The following is an 18,454-nucleotide window of genomic DNA, read 5'->3' on the forward strand; positions in this document are numbered from 1 at the left end:
TGACACTGGTGACATGAGGCGCTGTGGCACCGTGATTCAGAAGAGGATCTGGGATCAGAAGCACCTGGGATGGGAGGCTGGTTTTGCCCTTTATGCTCTGGTTTCTCCTAAATTACTTCACTTTGCTATGCCTCCTTTTCTTCATTCACAAAACCGGATGATAATACTTCAGGGTTTGGCTCTGGCTCAGTGTCTAAACAAAAGCAGCATACCAGAAGACCTGTTAAATTCTTAGAAACCTGCCTCCCTCCCCCACCCAGTTCCACAGCCTCCCATCCTGACTCACAGGCCCACTGGCCATTCAGCTGCCCATAGTAGGTACATGCAGTGCTCCTCACAAGTCTGTCTATGGAAACCCGTGGAAGTGCTCTTAGACACACAGCTCTTCTATACTGCTGTGCTTCCGTCTCTTAGATTTGAAAATTGCCTTCTTAGCAAACTGTCTCTTAGCAAATGTAGTTACAGATTTAAGGGAGCCACTTTAGGCATTGTCCCTATGGAATAATTCTGTTTACTTCAAAACAGCCACATCTCCCCCCTCCTCAGCCAACACAAAGACATCGTGTTCTTCAAGGATCCACCATCTGAGACCAGCTTGTTAATAACAAAATTATTCCAGGCCTTGGTGTTCTCTCATCTATGAAATAAACATCCCTTTAAAACAGACCAATCAAATGGGGTTTGGAGACTGCGTTAACCATCTTTATTGCGCTCTAAAGAACAACTCGAGACACGCAGAGACAGTGGATTTTCAAAGAGGTGTTTTCTTGACCCAGTTAAATTTTTATTCAGTGAAAAAGTTGACATTGAGACAAAAATTATCTTAAAATTGTGCAACAATATAGTAAAACCTTCAGCAGATTTCAGTGACTTGGAAACTTATCGAGGCAATTGAAATTATAAATACTTAATTTCACTTTGGAGAGAAACAAGTATACAGTGTTTCACTTTAAATAAGAGTAGAATAGGCCTTTATTTTGCCGCAAATACTTTTGATTTTGCCTAAAGTTTCTAATAGTTCATAACAAGAGTCTTTAAATGAGAAGTGACAGAATATTTGAGGATAATGGTCCACTCCAGCATTCATGCTTATTCCATTTGAGCTATTACACATGAAACTAATACCATTCTTGGGTTATTACTTGGCTGTGATGATTTAATTCATAATATGGCTGCTCAAAATTAGTGGGCAGAAACATATATACAACCCATCCTCCCTCAACCCATTTTCGGTGCTGGTACTCCATCTGAAAACACACTTACTGTCCGTGTACCCAGCAGTACATATCTCTTGCTATCTATTCCATATCTCAGTCTTGCATAGAAAGTAGTCTATATAAACTTAATGCACTGGCTTTTATTACACAAAAATTGTACCTGAAAGGCAGCACACACTCCAGTTAAGAAAAATAACATAACAGGAATGTCAAGATACAATCCCAACACAAGATTCTGCACAGAATTTTAGAGTCAACTCCTAAAATCAATATGGGGTGATATTCAGTTTGGTTATATCTCTGGATGCCTAAGGGACTCATCCAACTGTCTGCAGAAGGAAGAAAATTTTCAGGAATTCACCATTACTCCCTTCATGAAGAAGGGACTGACCAAACCTGACAGGATGGTGTTTCTGCCCTAAGGAAGGGTACTGGAAATAATAATATGACTAGATGCAGTGACCACTGGGTAAGCATCTGAAGGCAGCATTCACCAAGGAGGAGTGGGTGCTCATCTGTAAGGGACTCACCATACTATTGCTCTCCCAAGCTTCCCCTGAAAATGGCCAGTTCTGAGAAGGGTTACATTCCCTAAATTGCTGAGTACAGCTTCATCTAGTGGGCCAAACAGGATGGGCAGGAGAGAACAGGCAGCTGTGTGTCTCCTGTCTGTCCCACCCAAATATCCCTGGTGATGCTACCAAAGACAGAACCCCAGGAATTACTTGTCCAAAAGTCAGAGTTTCAACCAGTTACCCAGAATGATAACTATTTACCCAGCTTGTCAAGGTAGCCAGTAGTTCCTGGAGCTTCTCACCTGTCTGGAACTAGGACTGCACAGACATGGTCTCTTCCTGGAATCCTCTGTAGAACTCCATTCTCTGACATTTTATCCATGTGGACTCATAAAGCTCAACGGGCATTCAATACATCCAGGAGTAAAATCGGTTTCCAGAGAAAACTCATAAGCAAACCCCCTGCCCACCAATTTTTAGAAGTCCATCGTGGTCCACATGGATGCAAGCATCTGACATTCTAATGTATGCCAGGAGAGAATCAAACCTTTTTCCTGCACAGTGTGAACTTCTGAGGTGCCATTTCCAACAAGGTACAAAAGCCCCTTCTTCACAAGCAAGCAGGGACTCCGATTGGTCACAGTGAAGACAGTTATCTGGTCACCTTCAAAGGCTGCCCATAGTACAAGGCATTTGTCTTCATTTCCTATTGGCACTCCAACCTCTGGATTCTTTCAGAGAGCATATATACATGAAATCCCCACAAAGCTACACAGAGGGAAACAGGAGTGTGTGCTTCAAAGTTCATAAAAATATACAATTTACATATAGCTGCAGCTATCTAGCTTAGTCTTCAGGAACTTAGCTCTTCTGTTTATATAAAATACTCTAGCCCTAAAAGGCTGCTTTTTTTCAAACAGCACAGTGGCATTTTCCAAGGAGAGGGGTGATGGCCAGTCTACAGTACTGTGCACTAAGCATTGGGAGGCACTGGTAGCTAGAACTGGATGCTCGAAAATATCTCAAGCTGCCAACTGGAGACATATGCTCTGTAAAAAGGCTTGCCTATGGAATAACTGAAAATAACATCTCAGAGCCTTTTATATCAGCTTTTACAAATGCCACCAAAAAGTTGGCAGAAAAAGAAAAGAAAATACACTTCCTAGTGGTTCAATTACATGACTTGCCTCCCACCAGGTTGTTAATGATTCAACTATTTAAAGAGCTTATTAAAGAGGAGGTGGTAGGGCTTAGAGTTTTGAACAAATCTCTACGGTAAGACAAGATAAAGCCAAAAAAAATCCAGTCTTTAAAAAAAAAACTTAAAAGAAGGAGAGTGACAGGAAAGAAGAGAAAATACGCTAAAAGAAGGCTTATCATTACCACCAGTTGTTAAAATGAAATACAGTCCTACCCGTATGGCAAACTAAAGGTCGACAGCTTAAAATACTGATCTAAGGATATATATATAAATAAAAATTTCAAAAACTAAAAAATTTAATTGGCTCTTTCTTTGTTTTCCAAACAATCCCTAAGTAGAATGAAACTATATTATCACCCAAGAATGATACTTGTGGTTAAAAGAAACTAAACACTTGTGAGAAGGTGATGCATCGCACCTAAGGGGGGATGGGGTTTTACAAAGCTTGCATATCAAGGACACATATTCAGAGACACGACTTTGGAATATTCCCAGACCTCACTGCTTCTTGGCTGAAAGGAAATTCTTCAGTGAGAATCATACAGTACAAGTCACAACGATGCTAGACATTGGTGCCTACAATGCTAAGCCTAAAGGGTTGGCATCAGCCCACGATGGATTCTACATAACTATCAAGTGGCCATGGTTTGAATACACGGGTGGCATTTTAAAGGCAGAAGAAAAAAAGCACAGCTTGTTTTACAGAGAGAATGAATGAACAAACTCTAGTGCTCCTGCTGTTGTTAACTGGATTGAGTAGTCTCAACTTTTTAGATCTTCCCTATCTCTATGAGAGTGTACAGCACTGTCTCTTTAGATTGGGTAGGGGCATGGGTGAGGGAGATGGAAGAAGAGAAAAAAAAAAGAGAAGGCACTGACCCAATTCAAAATGACAGCATATATCAGTATGGATTTTTAAGGACAATAAGTGGCCATCTCAAACCAAATACATAACTTTACATTTGAGATCCTTCAGTAGTAAGTAAAAACAAAAAATGGAAAATGGAAAAATTATGTACTCTATTAGCCAGTGTATGGATCATGGCACAGATCTAGAACTCTCCCCCACAACCAGGGTAAGTTTTTGCAATGACAATGAAACCAGTGTGTAATAAAGCAGTGTTATCATTCTGTAGCTCTCAAAGCTACATCTTGTACAGAGGCACATACAGTAAAATTCCATCAATTAATATAAGAGAGGAAGCTGTGGGCTTACAGGGCTTCCCAAGCTGCAGCTCTATTTAACTGAACTCCAGCAATGACTCAGTGCTCTCTCCTGCCAAAGACCATTACATGACACACAAGTGAATAAAAATGGATTGCTTCTGGAATGGCAACAAAAAAATGCTTCTGTTCCCACCCCCAACCCTATGGGTAAGGGGCTCATAACACATGTGGTGTCTAATGACCACTAAAGCCTGGCCTTACACAGAGTCCCAATAAATTAACAAAATAACATAAAGAAACCTTCCCCCATAATACACCCACACACTTTCCTATAAACTATATCCAAACAAAATGGAATATCTGCACACACTTTCAAGGAGAAGGGGTTCCACCCATCACTCTCTCGAGGTTTTTATTAAATACATTTCTGTGTCTTAGAAAAATAAAAAGATTGGCCAATTTTACTGAACCGAAATTATCTCACAGACTTAAAAGCATGCCCAGCAAGCACAGCCCTGTAAGACTACATTAATGTCAAATCAAAGCAATTTGGTTACTAAAATCAACCTGGTTTGAAGTTCACAGTTGATTACTACAAAGTTTATTCATTCCTTTCTTTCCTTTTTTTTTTTTTTTTTTTTGTTTTTTGATTTTGGCCCATATAAAAATAACATATTGCAACTCAAAGTGCATCTTTTAAAATAAACCATCAACTATCTTTATCAAATAAAATATTTACACCATTTGGTTTCTAGTGAGGAAAGCTCTTTCAGGCTATCACCATGGGGACGTCATCTGAAAATCCAGTTATCATAGGAGCATCTTCATCATCTTCCCCTAGAGACAAAACGGTCAGGCCTTGGTGAGTTCCGACATACTTTAACCTGACCCCACATCCCACCACTCTACCCACCCCTCAACCCTACCACAACCCTCTAGCGGAGAAGGTCAATGCCATAACCAGACAGGCACTGTAATCAGTTGTGAAACCAACCCAGCTTCCCACTGTCCCTCCTGGCCACCTTCCACCCATCGATGGATCCTCATATTTATTTTAATGGTCATTTGAACTTAGCCAAATTAGGAAAACAAAGCTTCTCAGGAGAAGACTCTTATTACCTACTCAAAAGTTAAGTGGGTAGTTTGGGTTCCCCGGTTTGAGTTATCTATACCCTACACTAGCACAGTGAACTTCAGTGTCTGCTTTCTCTTCTGAACCCAAACTGCTCTGAGGAAAAGGATCTTGGAGGAGTTCAAGCATTTTGAGGACAGCTTCCCAGACTAACGGCTGTCCCCTTGTGACCCCCGGTATAATCTTGTATAACCAAGTGTCGACCGACACTCAGTGATTATCGCAGGGCACGATGACGGGTCGACTCATTTTGCCTCCAACAGCAGAAGCAAAGAAGCCACCCCATTCACACAAGGCACCCAGGTACTGGCTTATTAAGCAAGAAAGGAAACTGACAAGGAAAGGGAACAGAGCTGACATCATACGACCAGTGAAGGGGCATATACAAATGTCTTTATAAACATAGATAAATAATTATAACTAGTTTACAGAAAAAAATAAACTTGTACATTCACAGTCATTAGTCTAAGTTTGGGGAAGCCTCGTAACACACCCACTTTATTATATTACTATCCTACTATCTCTAATTAGCATTTAGGGTTTTCATTGTGCAAAGATTTCAAAACGGGAAATTTCTTACTTTTTCCCTTGCTATGTGTTAAGACAGGGGTCCCCAATTCCCCGGGCCGAGGGCCACCAGTACCAGTACACAGCCTGTTAGGAATGGGGCCGCACAGCAGGGGGTGAGTGGCGAGCCAGAGCATTACAGCCTGAGCCTCGCCTCTTGTCAGATCGGAGCAGCATTAGATTCTCACAGGAGCGCAAACCCTATCGTGAACTGAGGATGCAAGAGATCCAGGCTGAGCGCTCCTTATGAGAATCTAATGCCTGCTGATCTGAGGTGGAACAGTCTCATCCTGAAATCATCCCCCAACCCTCCCCGCTCCACCGCTGGTTCAGTGAAAAAAATTGTCTTCCACAAAACTGGTCCCTGGTGCAAAAAAGGTTGGGGACCACTGTGTTAAGGTACATAAAAGAATGGCTGGTGAGGTTACACTAGCAACCAGAAAGAGAAACAGCAAGACGGAAGGGCCTCCTTTGATAGAAGCTGATTGGGAACGCATTATTTTTTATCTCGAGTTAGGATCTCCAGAGACGTCAGACCTCCAGGTCAGTGAAGGATGAGACAGGGGTCAGATATTCTTGAGGATTTTCCGATACTCTGGGAGTCTCAAAGCCTGGGGCCTATCTACCCTTCCTGTTTGAGGCAAGCTCCCTGTTTCAGGCCAGAACTACACAATCAAAGAGAATACAACATTTTAATTTAATTAACTTAAAAGTTAAAAAGGGCTCTGAATGGTTTAACCGAAACTCATGGAATCGAATCACTGGCTGATGAAGAGCTCCTCTAGTGTCAAAAGAGGAGCTAAAGGTGGGTGTTTCCTAATCAAGTCATTGGCTGCGTGGGGGCCAGCCCCGGGAGGAAGAACCGTCTCTCCCTGCCCCACTTACCCAGGTCATCCCCAGAGGAGAAGATGGCGGACCCCAGCCTGGAGCTGTAGTGGCTGTTGGCGAAGGCGGTGAAGCTGCTCTGCAGCCTCCGGTGCTTCGTGTACAGGATGGCAAACCCCACCCCCAGGCTCAGCAGTATCAGGAATAAGATGGGCACCACCACAGCAGCGACATCCGTAGATCTGGCAGCCTGCATTGCGGATGCATCTGCACCTGCCAAGGCAAAGTTCCCACCAATAAGCCCACCTGAGGGCAGGAGAACAGACCAGATGACTCCTCAAGGCCCCACCCACCAAAAAAAGCTGGACGATCGCCACAGCTACGCAAACTGCCTGTCTGATGTGAGACGTTTCTGCATGTGCGTGATGCCTGATTGCTTCCCGACTACTTGCCATGAGCTGATAGACCAAGGGCCTTGTGCATGCAAATACGGTAATTACATTAGACTCCTAATCACTGCTTTGTTGGTTATTTAGATAATCTCTTGGAAGGGAGACCTTTGTTGGGGTATCAACATTGATTTCATTAGCATTATTACTTAAGACCACTTGCTTGCCTTACATAAGAGGATGTGAAATCAGACCACTAATTAACGAGATTGCAATTATTTCCCCCTACTTGGCACCAAAGTCACTCTGAACTGCAATTACCTGAAGCTCCATTAAGTGATACAAACGAGATTCCTACACCACAATACAGACTTAACAGCTCATGAAGTTTTATGAGGTTTTTCGCTTAAGTCAAAAAGAGAGTGGGGGAGAAAAACAACTTTCCATATACATTTAACATTTTCTAAAGCTCTTTGCAAAGCCGTTTTGGCATTTATAACCTAACAAAGATGGCCCCTTCCTATTGACTTAAACAAACTGGCTCTGTGGTGATTCACTAATAGATTTGTACCACCAGGGCTCTAGGGCAAAGCCATGCCCCACGCCCCATCCTGCTGGGGTAGGGGCCGGTCTCCTTGAAAACGGTAGACTTTTCATGTGAAAAATCCCAGGGAAAGTCTGAACTTGAAAATGAAACCTAGGAATCAGTTTTTGGCAAAGGAAACAGACTGGACTTCCCTCAGTCTAGGGCTCCATGAGGAGCCTCAACAGGCTTGGGGTTGCTCCCTGGTGTCGGGAGAGGTGGCACAGGCCAGGTCTCTGCTTCACGTAGAAAGCTCTGTTGCTCCCCAGGCATTCACCTTGACAGGGTATTCATCAAGATGGGCCAGAGAACAATTATTTCTTGCAAGCCTAATCTAACCATTCAATATTCGTGTCTATATTTAAATTTCTTTCATTATTTCCTTGCCAGAAAAAAAACGCTAGCCAACATCTTATTTAATATGTTCCAACCTATTCCAGCTGTGCAGTGGTTAATGAAGGGGGTGTGCTCAGCCGGAGCAGTGAAGAGGAGGTCAGTACAATGAAGGCTGGGAGCTCCAGGAACGAGCGCCCTCCCCCCGCCACCCCACTTCCAAGGGGAAGGTGAACATGAAGGGGCAAGATGTCGGCCAAGAGCCCTTCTGCCTGACAACCTTGTTTCCATAAAGGTGGCTGGGAGGGGTCTGCACAGGAATTTTTCCCGAAGCATATTTTACAGGTTGCCAATTAGTTTTGCCTAAAAATGGGGCTCTATTGAGGAAATACTAGGTCAACAAGAGTTGGGCTGGTTTTTGTAGGACCTTCTTAGAACCTCTAATATGTTATGATTCTCCCAAGGGAAGTGGCAGGCAGTGTTTCCCTCTCTTAGTGGGGGGTGCCAAGGATAAATATTGCACGAGATCTCACCCTGAGAAACCCTCTGAGACGGAACATTTAACAACTCTAACACAAGATTTTGGCTTGAGCACTGGTTAGTTCTTGGCTGAGAGTAAATGGAACTAAAAAAGACCAGTGGCAAAACATTTGTTGAAATCCTGGCCAAACTACTATAATGTAAGCAGACTTTCTGTATGAACGGAAGGGTCCTTTCTTCCATCACTAGCATGGCCCAGCATAAGACATAAGACAGAGATTCCAGGACAAATTCCAGTCCTAAGCGTATGCTGAGAGCTAAGATGAAGCCGGGGTGGGGCAGGGGTGTGCACTGTAAAATCAGTTATACGATTTTACATGTAAAATCCATGACAAGGAGATGATCTACTGGCTTGGGGACCCACAGGATATATTAGCATTTTAGAGGTGCTGAGAAGTCCCACAAAAAAACAAACGAAACTCTTGTGAACCTAGAGTTTCCCTTTTTAAACAAAGCCTTGCCTTTCTTGCACTTTATGTTCAGAATCCGGTCCCCCTGTAATCTCAGCTTCCTGTACCATGTCCAGCTCAGGAAGTATTTGTTAAATACATCACTACCTGACCAAACTGATATATGAATGATTTTCTTTTAAGCTGAGAGTATCTTCAGTGTGTTTTAGAAAGACACATGGTCATCAAACCATATGACATTCTTGCTATTTCCCCAGAACTGGAGATAGAAACGGGCAGCAATCGCAACTCACCAGACCCCAGCTCATCGTACAGTAGGATGGCAGGCTCCCCACAGATCTGGCTGCCAAAAAGGCATCTTGCTTGGACAGTGAACGTGTAATTATGACCCATCTTCAGGTTGGAAATTTTAAAGAAATTGTCAGTAGTATTCCCAAGGTAAGCTGTGATATTCATGGCACTATCAAACATGTGTATCTCATAGCCCTGAAAACAAACACAAGAGATTGCTCAGGAAGTCGAATATAGAAACTGACAGTCTCTATTACTGGTTCCAGCTTTATGTGAGTTCCTCACTGCAGGCTGCTAGAGATGCTAAAGCGCTCTGGGTTTCTCCTTGTTCTTTTTACATTACCACTGAGATACTGGATTCAGAAAACGAAAATTTGCTCGTCTCCAATATCTCAAATAACTGCCACACCCTCCCCCTACAAGCTATATTGTGGAAATGAGAACTGTGGCCCTCAGGAAAGTCATTTTAACAAAGCCACACTCAGAGATTTGCTCAGCAGTCTGCCTGTCTCAGGCAATATTAAATGCCACCAAGAATCTGAACAGTTTGCCATAATGGAATTTGACTAATAATAAATCCAGGTCGCAGCGGACTCCAGCAATGGGGTGAGAAAGGGGAACATGCAATTAGAAAAAACAGGACATTTGTCCCCAGAACGATATGTAGGAATGACCCTGTCAGCTCACTTCCTGTCCCCCTGCTTTCTAGCTCCTTCTGAGCCGATCTCAGCCCCCCAACAACCTGGCCTTGAAATCAGAAGCACTGCAGCCGGCTCAGGCCCCTGTTCACTGGAGGAGAGGATGAAATGTCTTCCTAGTTAGAGCCCTGGACTCTGGTGCTGGGAAAAGTCACCCTGGGGACAGCCCTGGCCCAGGATGCTAGCCGGGATGAGGGCTGACAACCTGACTTCTCTGCTGATCCCCAACTATTCCAGCGTCAAAGCTACTGACACTCTCCACCATCCCCCTGAAAAGACTCCATCACTTTTCTCTAGCCACATATTGGGCCCCCTTGCAGAATCACAGTCTCTTGATCCCAATACCACTGACCTATCTGTTCTTGATGTGGTTTGGCTGTATCCCCACCCAAATCTCATCTTGAATTCTAGCTCCCATAATTCTCCTGTGTTGTGGGAGGGACCTGGTGAGAGATCATTGGATCATGGGTGCGGTTTCCCCTATACTGTTCTCATGGTAGTGAACAGTTTCACAAGATCTGATGATTTTATAAGAAGTTTCCCCTTTCACTTGGCTCTCATTCTGTCTTTGCCTGCCACCATGTAAGATGTGGCTTTGCTCCTCTTTGCCTTCCACCATGATGGAGAGGCCTCTGCAGCCATGTGGAACTGTGAGTCAATTAAACCTCTTTCCTTTATAAGTTACCCAGGCTCAGGTATGTCTTTATTAGCACTGTGGAAACGGACTAATATAATTCTTTGAACTCCCTGTCAGGGGAAGGGAAGAAGGGCATGCTCTGCCTACACCAGACCCTCCACTAGAAACGAAATAGTAACCTAGAATCTTAACCTAAGAGCCGGGCTCCAGCCACCCAGGAAGGATCCCCTAATGGCGACTGGCTGCCGAACTGGGATTCCCAATACCTGCCTGGAATCTCATCCCCGCATTCTTTCCTATAAGCTAGCAGTTATTACCTTCCACCTAATATATATTTTGTGTCGATCATTTGTAAAATACATAAAGGTTATAAAGAAAATAATTTAGATTACACAACATCAACCACCCATACGTTATTTAACCCATCCTCTTCTGTTCAGCATCTCGGCTGTTTCCTCTTTCTTGCTGTCATAAATACTATACATAAATTCTTCATGCACATTGTTTCTTTAGAGTAAAATCCTACAACTGCTGGATCAATGGGTGTGAACACTTTTAACATTTTTGACAGATATTACCCAAGAGCCTTACTTGAGTTTGAACCAATTTATATTCCCAGAATGTTTACTTCCCCAACTATTATTCATACCGGTTATACTCTTCCCTGCAAATCTTTACCAATTTAACATGAGAGGGCTACCTCTTTGTTTTTTAGATTACTGGTGAGGCTGAACTTTTCTCCTTTTGCTTACTGCTGCTGGAATTTTCCGCTTTGTTAAATGTACCTTCTTCAAAATTAGAATATTTCCGTTTTGAATGTACTTGAAAGCTTTCCTTATATTTAAGGATGTTAGCCATTTAGATGTCATAGTTACAAGAGTTATGGAATTCTCACAGAGTGTGTGGTGAGAATTTTCCAATTTTAATTTCACTTTGCTTTGGCATTGCATGGTGACTATTTAGAACCCGTGGCTCTTTGCCTACGCTGCATCTCCAGGTAGCCATAGTTGATTCGTCACATTCCTATTTAGCAAAGGCTTTGCTGTCACTGGGGCCAACCCAGCTTTACTCAAGAATCTGTCCACCCTTGGGTGGTAAATCTACTCCCAGGTCTCACTCCCCTTCCCCTGTCTTTTGCTGTGAATACCATATTGGCCTACCCATAGCAAAACTAAACAAAACCAAGGTGTTCTTCATAAGTCAGCACAGTATCTTCAAGTACCTCCTGCTCCCTGTAATTTATCTGGGAAGAGAGTGCTGAGATGCCAGGCTGAGAGTGCAGCTCAACTCCTGCTACTGAAGCCACAGTCCCGCCCTCAGCAAGTGTGGAATAGGCGGGGCTTCCGGTTTAACACCCTGAGCCCCAGCCCAGCTGCAGCTTCTGTGGGAAGCACAGCATGGCCTCCAGCCCATTTCTCTTTCTTCAGGGGAAGACAAGTCAGGATTGAAAAGCGCTTAGTGCAGAGATTCTCATCTTTAATGGGCAGTATAAACATTTCGCTAATTAGCAATCCCACTGAAAATGGTCCTTTAATTCTCAAGTTCATGTCCATGTCCTATTCTTTTTCTTTCTTTTTTTTTTTTTTACACTATCTATGCCAGCATGCTGTTAACGAGCTCATCTCTGAAACAGCATTTCAATTAAATTTCCAAAGTCATTGAGAATGAGGGAGGAACTTACCCTGCTTTCATTAAAATGCTTTTCCTTTAAAGCCAGGCTTTTCCAAAACAGAAGAACATGGTCATTTTCTGTTATGATTTTTAAGGCATCAGGTGCTGATAATGACACTGAAAATTAAAGATAAGATGGGATGCGGTTAGTGGATATACATTTGAAACTCCATTTTCTTGTCTGTCAAAGAGAGATTAAATAATGCTAGCCTTGCAGGGCTGGGTTACAGAAAAAATAAAACACATAGATTGCTGTGTATAGAACCCAGCACGTGGTAGATATTCTTTAATTGGCATCTCTTTTATTGTTGTTACAACATCTTTAGCCAAGAAATCTGGACAGTACTTAACTGAATAGCCCTTGTAACCAAGAGTGTACAAAAACAAATGGGGTGGGGTAGAAGGGTGGAGAGGAAGGAATGGGATGGGATACGGAGTTCCGTCTGAAGACAGGACACTGGAGTGACAATGGCACATGGACCGGGCCCACTGCACGCCACCAGCATAAATGGGGCTGGGCCTCCATTACCCAGTATCAAAACTCCCAATAATACCTGCTGCTGTCTGAGCAACGGAGCTTGCTACCAGCTCTCTGAACTTGAGCCTGACTGCCCTTTGATCTACTGCCCAGCTATGGATCTCCCTCCATTTCGACACGTCAGATTGCCACAATGGACCACTGAGAACCTGTCATCCAGATTCTCAGATACAGCCTCGGTCTTAGTGGTAACTATTCAGTTTTATTTCCTCTCTTGGGCATCCCTCCTCTTTTCCTTTAGTAATATCAAAACAAGCGACGGGAGTTAAAAAGACTTAGAAAATATAGAAAACGATAGCCACTCCCCAGCCCACTGTGCCCTGGCCACCACGCCGCAGCCCAGACCCTGGAGCCTCTGCACTACTCTGCCCCTGTAGGGATACTGAAGGGCAGCATTTGCACTCCCTGTGAAACTCCTAATGAAAAGTCTGTCTCTGGAGGCCTAGTGGCACAGCACTGTGGGCAGGCTGTGTGAGAAGACCTCTAACCTCTCTCCTGCTTACCTGTGGTAATTTTTATGCTGGAATCTTTGCTCATGTTCCCCAGTTGGACAATGATGTGGTATTTCCCGCCAGGTTCCAACTTGTTAAGGGTGTATTCCACAGTACTATTACGGGATTTTACTTTGTAGCTCCTGTCAGTCTTTCTTATTAGATCTTTAACTGCAATTGCATACAACTAGGACCAAAAAAGAACATCTGAATGATAATCAGAAAGTTGACATTTTTCACTCTTTGTAGTTTAATGGTGGACAGTGTAGTATATTAATAGCTGTGACCCACGGCAACAATAGTTTGAGTCCCCAAATCTGACTCCATTCTTTGGAAGGCGTTTGGAGTGACCAGATCCAATCTTAAAATAACTATTCACTCATAGAACTGCACATGGAGTTATCAATTAAAATTTTTTTAACCCTCTAGGGAAGGCCACATTTATCGTGACTTCAGCAGGTAGGTTGGAACAAGCAAGCACGTCCAAACTCAGTACTCAACTTCCACATCTCCACCACTGCAATGGTTCATGGATGTTGTTGGTGGAGAGAGAATGAACCAAAGTGTTCAATCCTGGCTCTAAAGGGCAAGGCTCTACTTACTTTCTCCCGGGCTGCTTCTAGGTATGGGTGGCAAGGGGAAAATAACAGGGCATATAGTAAGCACAGGAAATTCAATCATGTGAAGGAAGTGGAGAGTTGAGAGGAGTATTAGCAACCAAGCATTTTAAACCAACCACCACTGGATGAAGGGGAGTGGAGAGAGGAGAGAGGGAAGAGCAGCCCAGAGCAAGGAAAAAATGGCAGTTTTTTTGTTTTGTTTAGGATCAATGCTCCTTTTAAAGAGGGGTCAGAAACTTTTTGTAAGCGTCCACACACAGTAATACTGTAGGCGTTGAGGGCCAGATAGTCTCCACCACAACAACTCTGCTGATCATCACACGAAAGTGGTCAGATATAATATATAAACAAATAGGCATGACTTGGTTCCAATAAAACTTTATTTTAAAAAAAATAGGCCATGGGCTGTGTTTGGCCTGCAGGCCTTTGTTTGCTAATCCCTGTGTGAGAGGGTCAGGGAAGGAAATATGAGTAGCAGAGAAGAGGGACAAACCAAAATGGCAGCTAGGAATAATGGAGAAGTGCCAACTAAGAAGAGGTCCCTATACGGACCCCATCTTTGGTCAGACAGAAATGGGAGACAGACCTCCTGCTGAGCGCCAGAAGCCAGGCCTGTGTTTCTTGCCCCATTAGAGGACCCCCTTCCATCCCACTCCATCCTAACCAGGCCAGGAATAAACAAAGAAGCCTGGAAGCCCAGCCCGCTCACCAAGTCCTGGTCAGGAGAGTCATACGGTGATTCCCACTTGATGACCACGGAGGTTTTGCCCGTATGAACCACATGCAGGTGACGGGGTGGAAGCCTGCTGTCCGGGATCATCTTCACTACAACGTAGTCAGAGGACGGCCCCTGGTAGGGTACCACTACCCGGACCTGAAGCCCAAGCACACACGTAGGAAAAAAATATATCATGGCCTTATGCAACCTTTATTAAAGTATTTTTTCAACAAAATAATGACAATTAAAATTCAGTTAGTACAAAAAACCATAAAATATGAAATAATTTCCCACCTACCCCAAATCATTTTCCAAGAGGTACCACTGGTAAGAGTTTTTGTGCTTCCTTCCAGAAATGCCCTATGCATATATAAGTATGGATATGTATGTACATGTATCCTTACACATATATGCATGTGAACCTGTAGCCTATCTTCCTCAAATATTTTTTATACAACTGAGAAAATGGGACACATATTATGCTCTTGGCTTCTTTCATGTAATAATATATAGCTTAGAGATTTTTCCATATCAGTACATTTAGAGTTGTCATACTTCTTATGAATGGCTGCCCTGCATTCCATTGCATGAATAAACCATGATATGTTTAACCAGTCCTCTCTTGATAGACATTTAAGTTGCTTCACATCTTTTGCTATCATAAGTAAGAATAACGTACCAAGTATCTTTCTCCATATATCTTGGCACATACATTAAAGTATGTAGGCTAAATTCCTAGAAGTGGAACCTGATAAAAATTTTTGATTTATCTATACTTGTGATCATCTGCCAAGTTATCAATCCTCCATAATGGAGTTGCAGTTGGTGAAAGTGGCCATTCATTCTGTATTTCAAGCAAGAACCTGACGATGCTTATGAAGAAGAGGAAGTTGCCTCTCATCACACACATCAATCCTGGAGTCCAGGTATGCGACCTCCCCAGGTCCTGGGTTGAGACCAGAGCCCAGAACTTAAGACATCCCTTAAAAAACTGAAATGGTACGGGAAGCTTACCAGAAACAAATACTGCTCATCCTTACTGACAAGGACCGTCTTGTTATGGAGTGAAGTAGTCAAGCTCCTCGGGTTGCGATAGAGGTCAAGAAAGGACGTGGCATAGAAAATACCATAAACCTGGTAAAAGCAGAGAATGGAAGAGGACATCAGCTCATGGGCCGATGACCTCATTTCCTTGAAATCTCCAATTTAAGACCCTGGAACTGCTTCAAAAGAGCTCAGAGAGAAGTCTTCATTCAACGTTTATTACATTTACAGCATTTACAGAGAAGGCACTTGGGCCAGGCACTGTATGTAGAGCTACAAAAATAAATATGATGTGGTCTCTGTCCTCAAAGAGCTCCTTCTGGAGGAGAGGCGGGCAGAGAAGAAAAACATACATAATTATAAATAACAAGTGGCAAACATAGAGCGTTAGATGCTACACCAGAAACCCACATGATGAGCCAGCGAATGGGGGGGGGCTATTAAAGAGAGGGTGTCATTCTACCATTGGCAGCACGGACGTGGGCTCCAAGGGGATGTGCTGAGTGGGAGCTTGCACAGTGGATGCGAACACCCCAGGAAGTATGTGGAGGGGGGGAAGGAGGGCAGACACAGCTGGCTGTCTAGCAGGTACCCATCCTCCCTTTCTTCCTCAGAACTCTGGTTCTGATTGAGAATTGCTGCCTGGAAAAAGTCTACACTGCATACCTCCCTGAGCTAGGAGAGGCTAGACAAGGAGCTTCCAGCCACTGAGATGCAGAAGTGTCACACGGAAAGCTTTAGGAGGGCTCATTACAACAGAGGGAGGAGCCCTTCTTCCTGCCCTCCGGCCGCCTGGAATACAGATCATGACTGCAGCCCCAGGAGGCCTCTTGCACCATGAGGTGAGCTTGAAGACGCATGCCACAGGCTGGAGATGACAGGGCTCGGGTGCCCGATCAAATCGTGCTGCCGCGACAGAAGCCCTGCACTGCTCAACTCTAAACTTCTTTTAATTACAAGAGGAAATAAACTGTTCAAAGCCACTGTTACTGTCACTTCCTCTGCTCTATGCATCCCTGCTCAGTCCTAACTGGTAACCGTTGGAAACTGAGGGAGTTTCAAGCAGGGAAGTAGGAATGGGATGAAGCTTACAGCAGAAAGTGGAAGCTGAGGGAGTTTATAACTGGAGGGTGGGAGCTGAGGAAGCTTTCTTTGTAAGGCACAATCAAAGAGCATTTTCTCCAAGAGTTATGTGCACATGTAAGACAGGGGCTTGACGAGAACTGTAGGAGCTGTAGGATCCACAGGCTGAGTAGGCACTGAGTGGGCATCCACAAAGGGATTTCCAAGTCCCAGGCAACAGGGTGACTTTCTCCAACACTGCTCAGCAGCTGTGAGGACTAAGCTCTGATTTTTCCAATCTTGCCCAAATTCCTATCTAAGGGGTTTGGGGAGTCATGTCCTACAAACCATAAATTCTCATCAGATGGGTTTTATTGAATCCTATATATCGTGACTTGCTTTCCAAGTTGACTCTGGCATAACATTATGAGACAAGGATGAAAATCAAAATATTTTACCCCAAAACATGTTTCTTTGTCATATCTTGAAATGGCCCTGAAAAGCTGTCCTTTGTGGGGTAAAATTCGCATCTGTAAAGAATCTCTATTAACATAGCTAGATCTTTTTCTTCCAGGCCCTCCCAATCCTAAAGACATTAGCTAAAAGTCCTGTACCTTTTAAAGACCCGGATAGGAAATATTTGTCATCTATTTCCCCTAAGGGCAGCCACTAAAAGATGTCAAAAGAACCTTGGTCTCCACAATCTTTTATCTTAACCTGAACATCTCCTTTTTGTCAATCTCAGGTCTTCAGACAAACTCATCCAACTGACAACCAGAAAATGTTTAAATTTCCCTACAGCCTGGAAACCCCCACTTCCCCATGCCCACTTTGAGTTGTCCTGCCTTTCTGGACCAAACCAGTGCATTTCCTAAATGTATTTGACTGATGTCTCATGCCTCCCTAAAATGTATAAAACCAAGCTGCATCCCAGCCACCTTGGACACATGTTCTCAGGACCTCCTGAGGGCTGTGTCACGGGCCATGGTCACTCCTATTTGGCTCAGAATAAATCTTTTCATATATTTTACAGAGTTTGATTCTTTTTGTTGACAGCTGAAAAGGACAGACAGACGGGAGAGCACAGACAAACAGGAAGGGAAGCCCTGAAGGGGGTGATCGCCTGGGAGGATGTAGGAAAGAGAAGCGCTGAGGGACTCAAAGGGGTCCCAAAGCAAATGCAAGTGGAGCTGCAAAGCATGAGGTGGGAGTAGGCCAAGTGGGGGCTTAGAGTACAGAGGTAGGATGACATCACTGAGAATAAGGCTGGTGACCGCCCGGGGTGGGGGTGTCTTTGGACAGGAAAGGGGTCCACAGAGCCACAGGAGCCAAGGGATGAGAGGTTCCCCATATGCACAGTGACAATGGCACTTCTCACAGTAGACAGGAAAATCATGAGAGCTGCCAGGGTCCTCAGTGAGGGGCAGAAGCAGAGAGCTTCCTACAGGTGATCTCATTTGCGCTCTCACCTCTGAAAGCCACCTTTAGTGTGACCAGTGCATGAGCTGGGATGAGGTGCAGGAAGCCTCCTCCAACTTCATGCACAATTAGAGGCCCTAAATCAAGTCAGGCTTCAGTGTTCTGTGCAATTGCCCTACTCTAGACAGATAGTTGGGGGTGATGAGGCGGTCATGTGCTGCCGGGTATATAAATGGAAAGAAAGGGTTCTTTAGGAGTAGACTCAACTTCCAGGTAAAAGAGAGCTCCGGGGATGGGTCAGGGTTTCTCATCACTGTCCCTGCCTCAGCATCAGGTGCTGGGACACACAAAAGAGCAGAGGCTGTTAAATTAGCCAGACCTGAGCT

At 43.9% G+C, this 18,454-nt stretch overlaps 1 protein-coding gene across 1 annotated transcript in view; it reads right to left on the reverse strand.

The window, feature by feature from the left end:
• Positions 1-748: 748 nt before the first annotated feature.
• Positions 749-18,454, reverse strand: part of SORL1 (sortilin related receptor 1) — a 181,059-nt gene continuing 163,353 nt past the window's right edge. The window contains exons 42-48 of the mRNA XM_030794523.1: positions 15,558-15,677; positions 14,535-14,699; positions 13,218-13,392; positions 12,187-12,293; positions 9,173-9,365; positions 6,685-6,897; positions 749-4,937 (exon numbers count right to left, since the gene is read on the reverse strand). Of these exons, the coding sequence (XP_030650383.1) occupies positions 4,870-4,937; positions 6,685-6,897; positions 9,173-9,365; positions 12,187-12,293; positions 13,218-13,392; positions 14,535-14,699; positions 15,558-15,677 (1,041 nt within the window). The 3' untranslated portion in view covers positions 749-4,869. The remainder of the gene's footprint in view (positions 4,938-6,684; positions 6,898-9,172; positions 9,366-12,186; positions 12,294-13,217; positions 13,393-14,534; positions 14,700-15,557; positions 15,678-18,454) is intronic.

The sequence above is a fragment of the Nomascus leucogenys genome, chromosome 15, assembly GCF_006542625.1.
Source record: "Nomascus leucogenys isolate Asia chromosome 15, Asia_NLE_v1, whole genome shotgun sequence".
Classification (NCBI taxonomy): Eukaryota; Metazoa; Chordata; class Mammalia; order Primates; family Hylobatidae; genus Nomascus; species Nomascus leucogenys.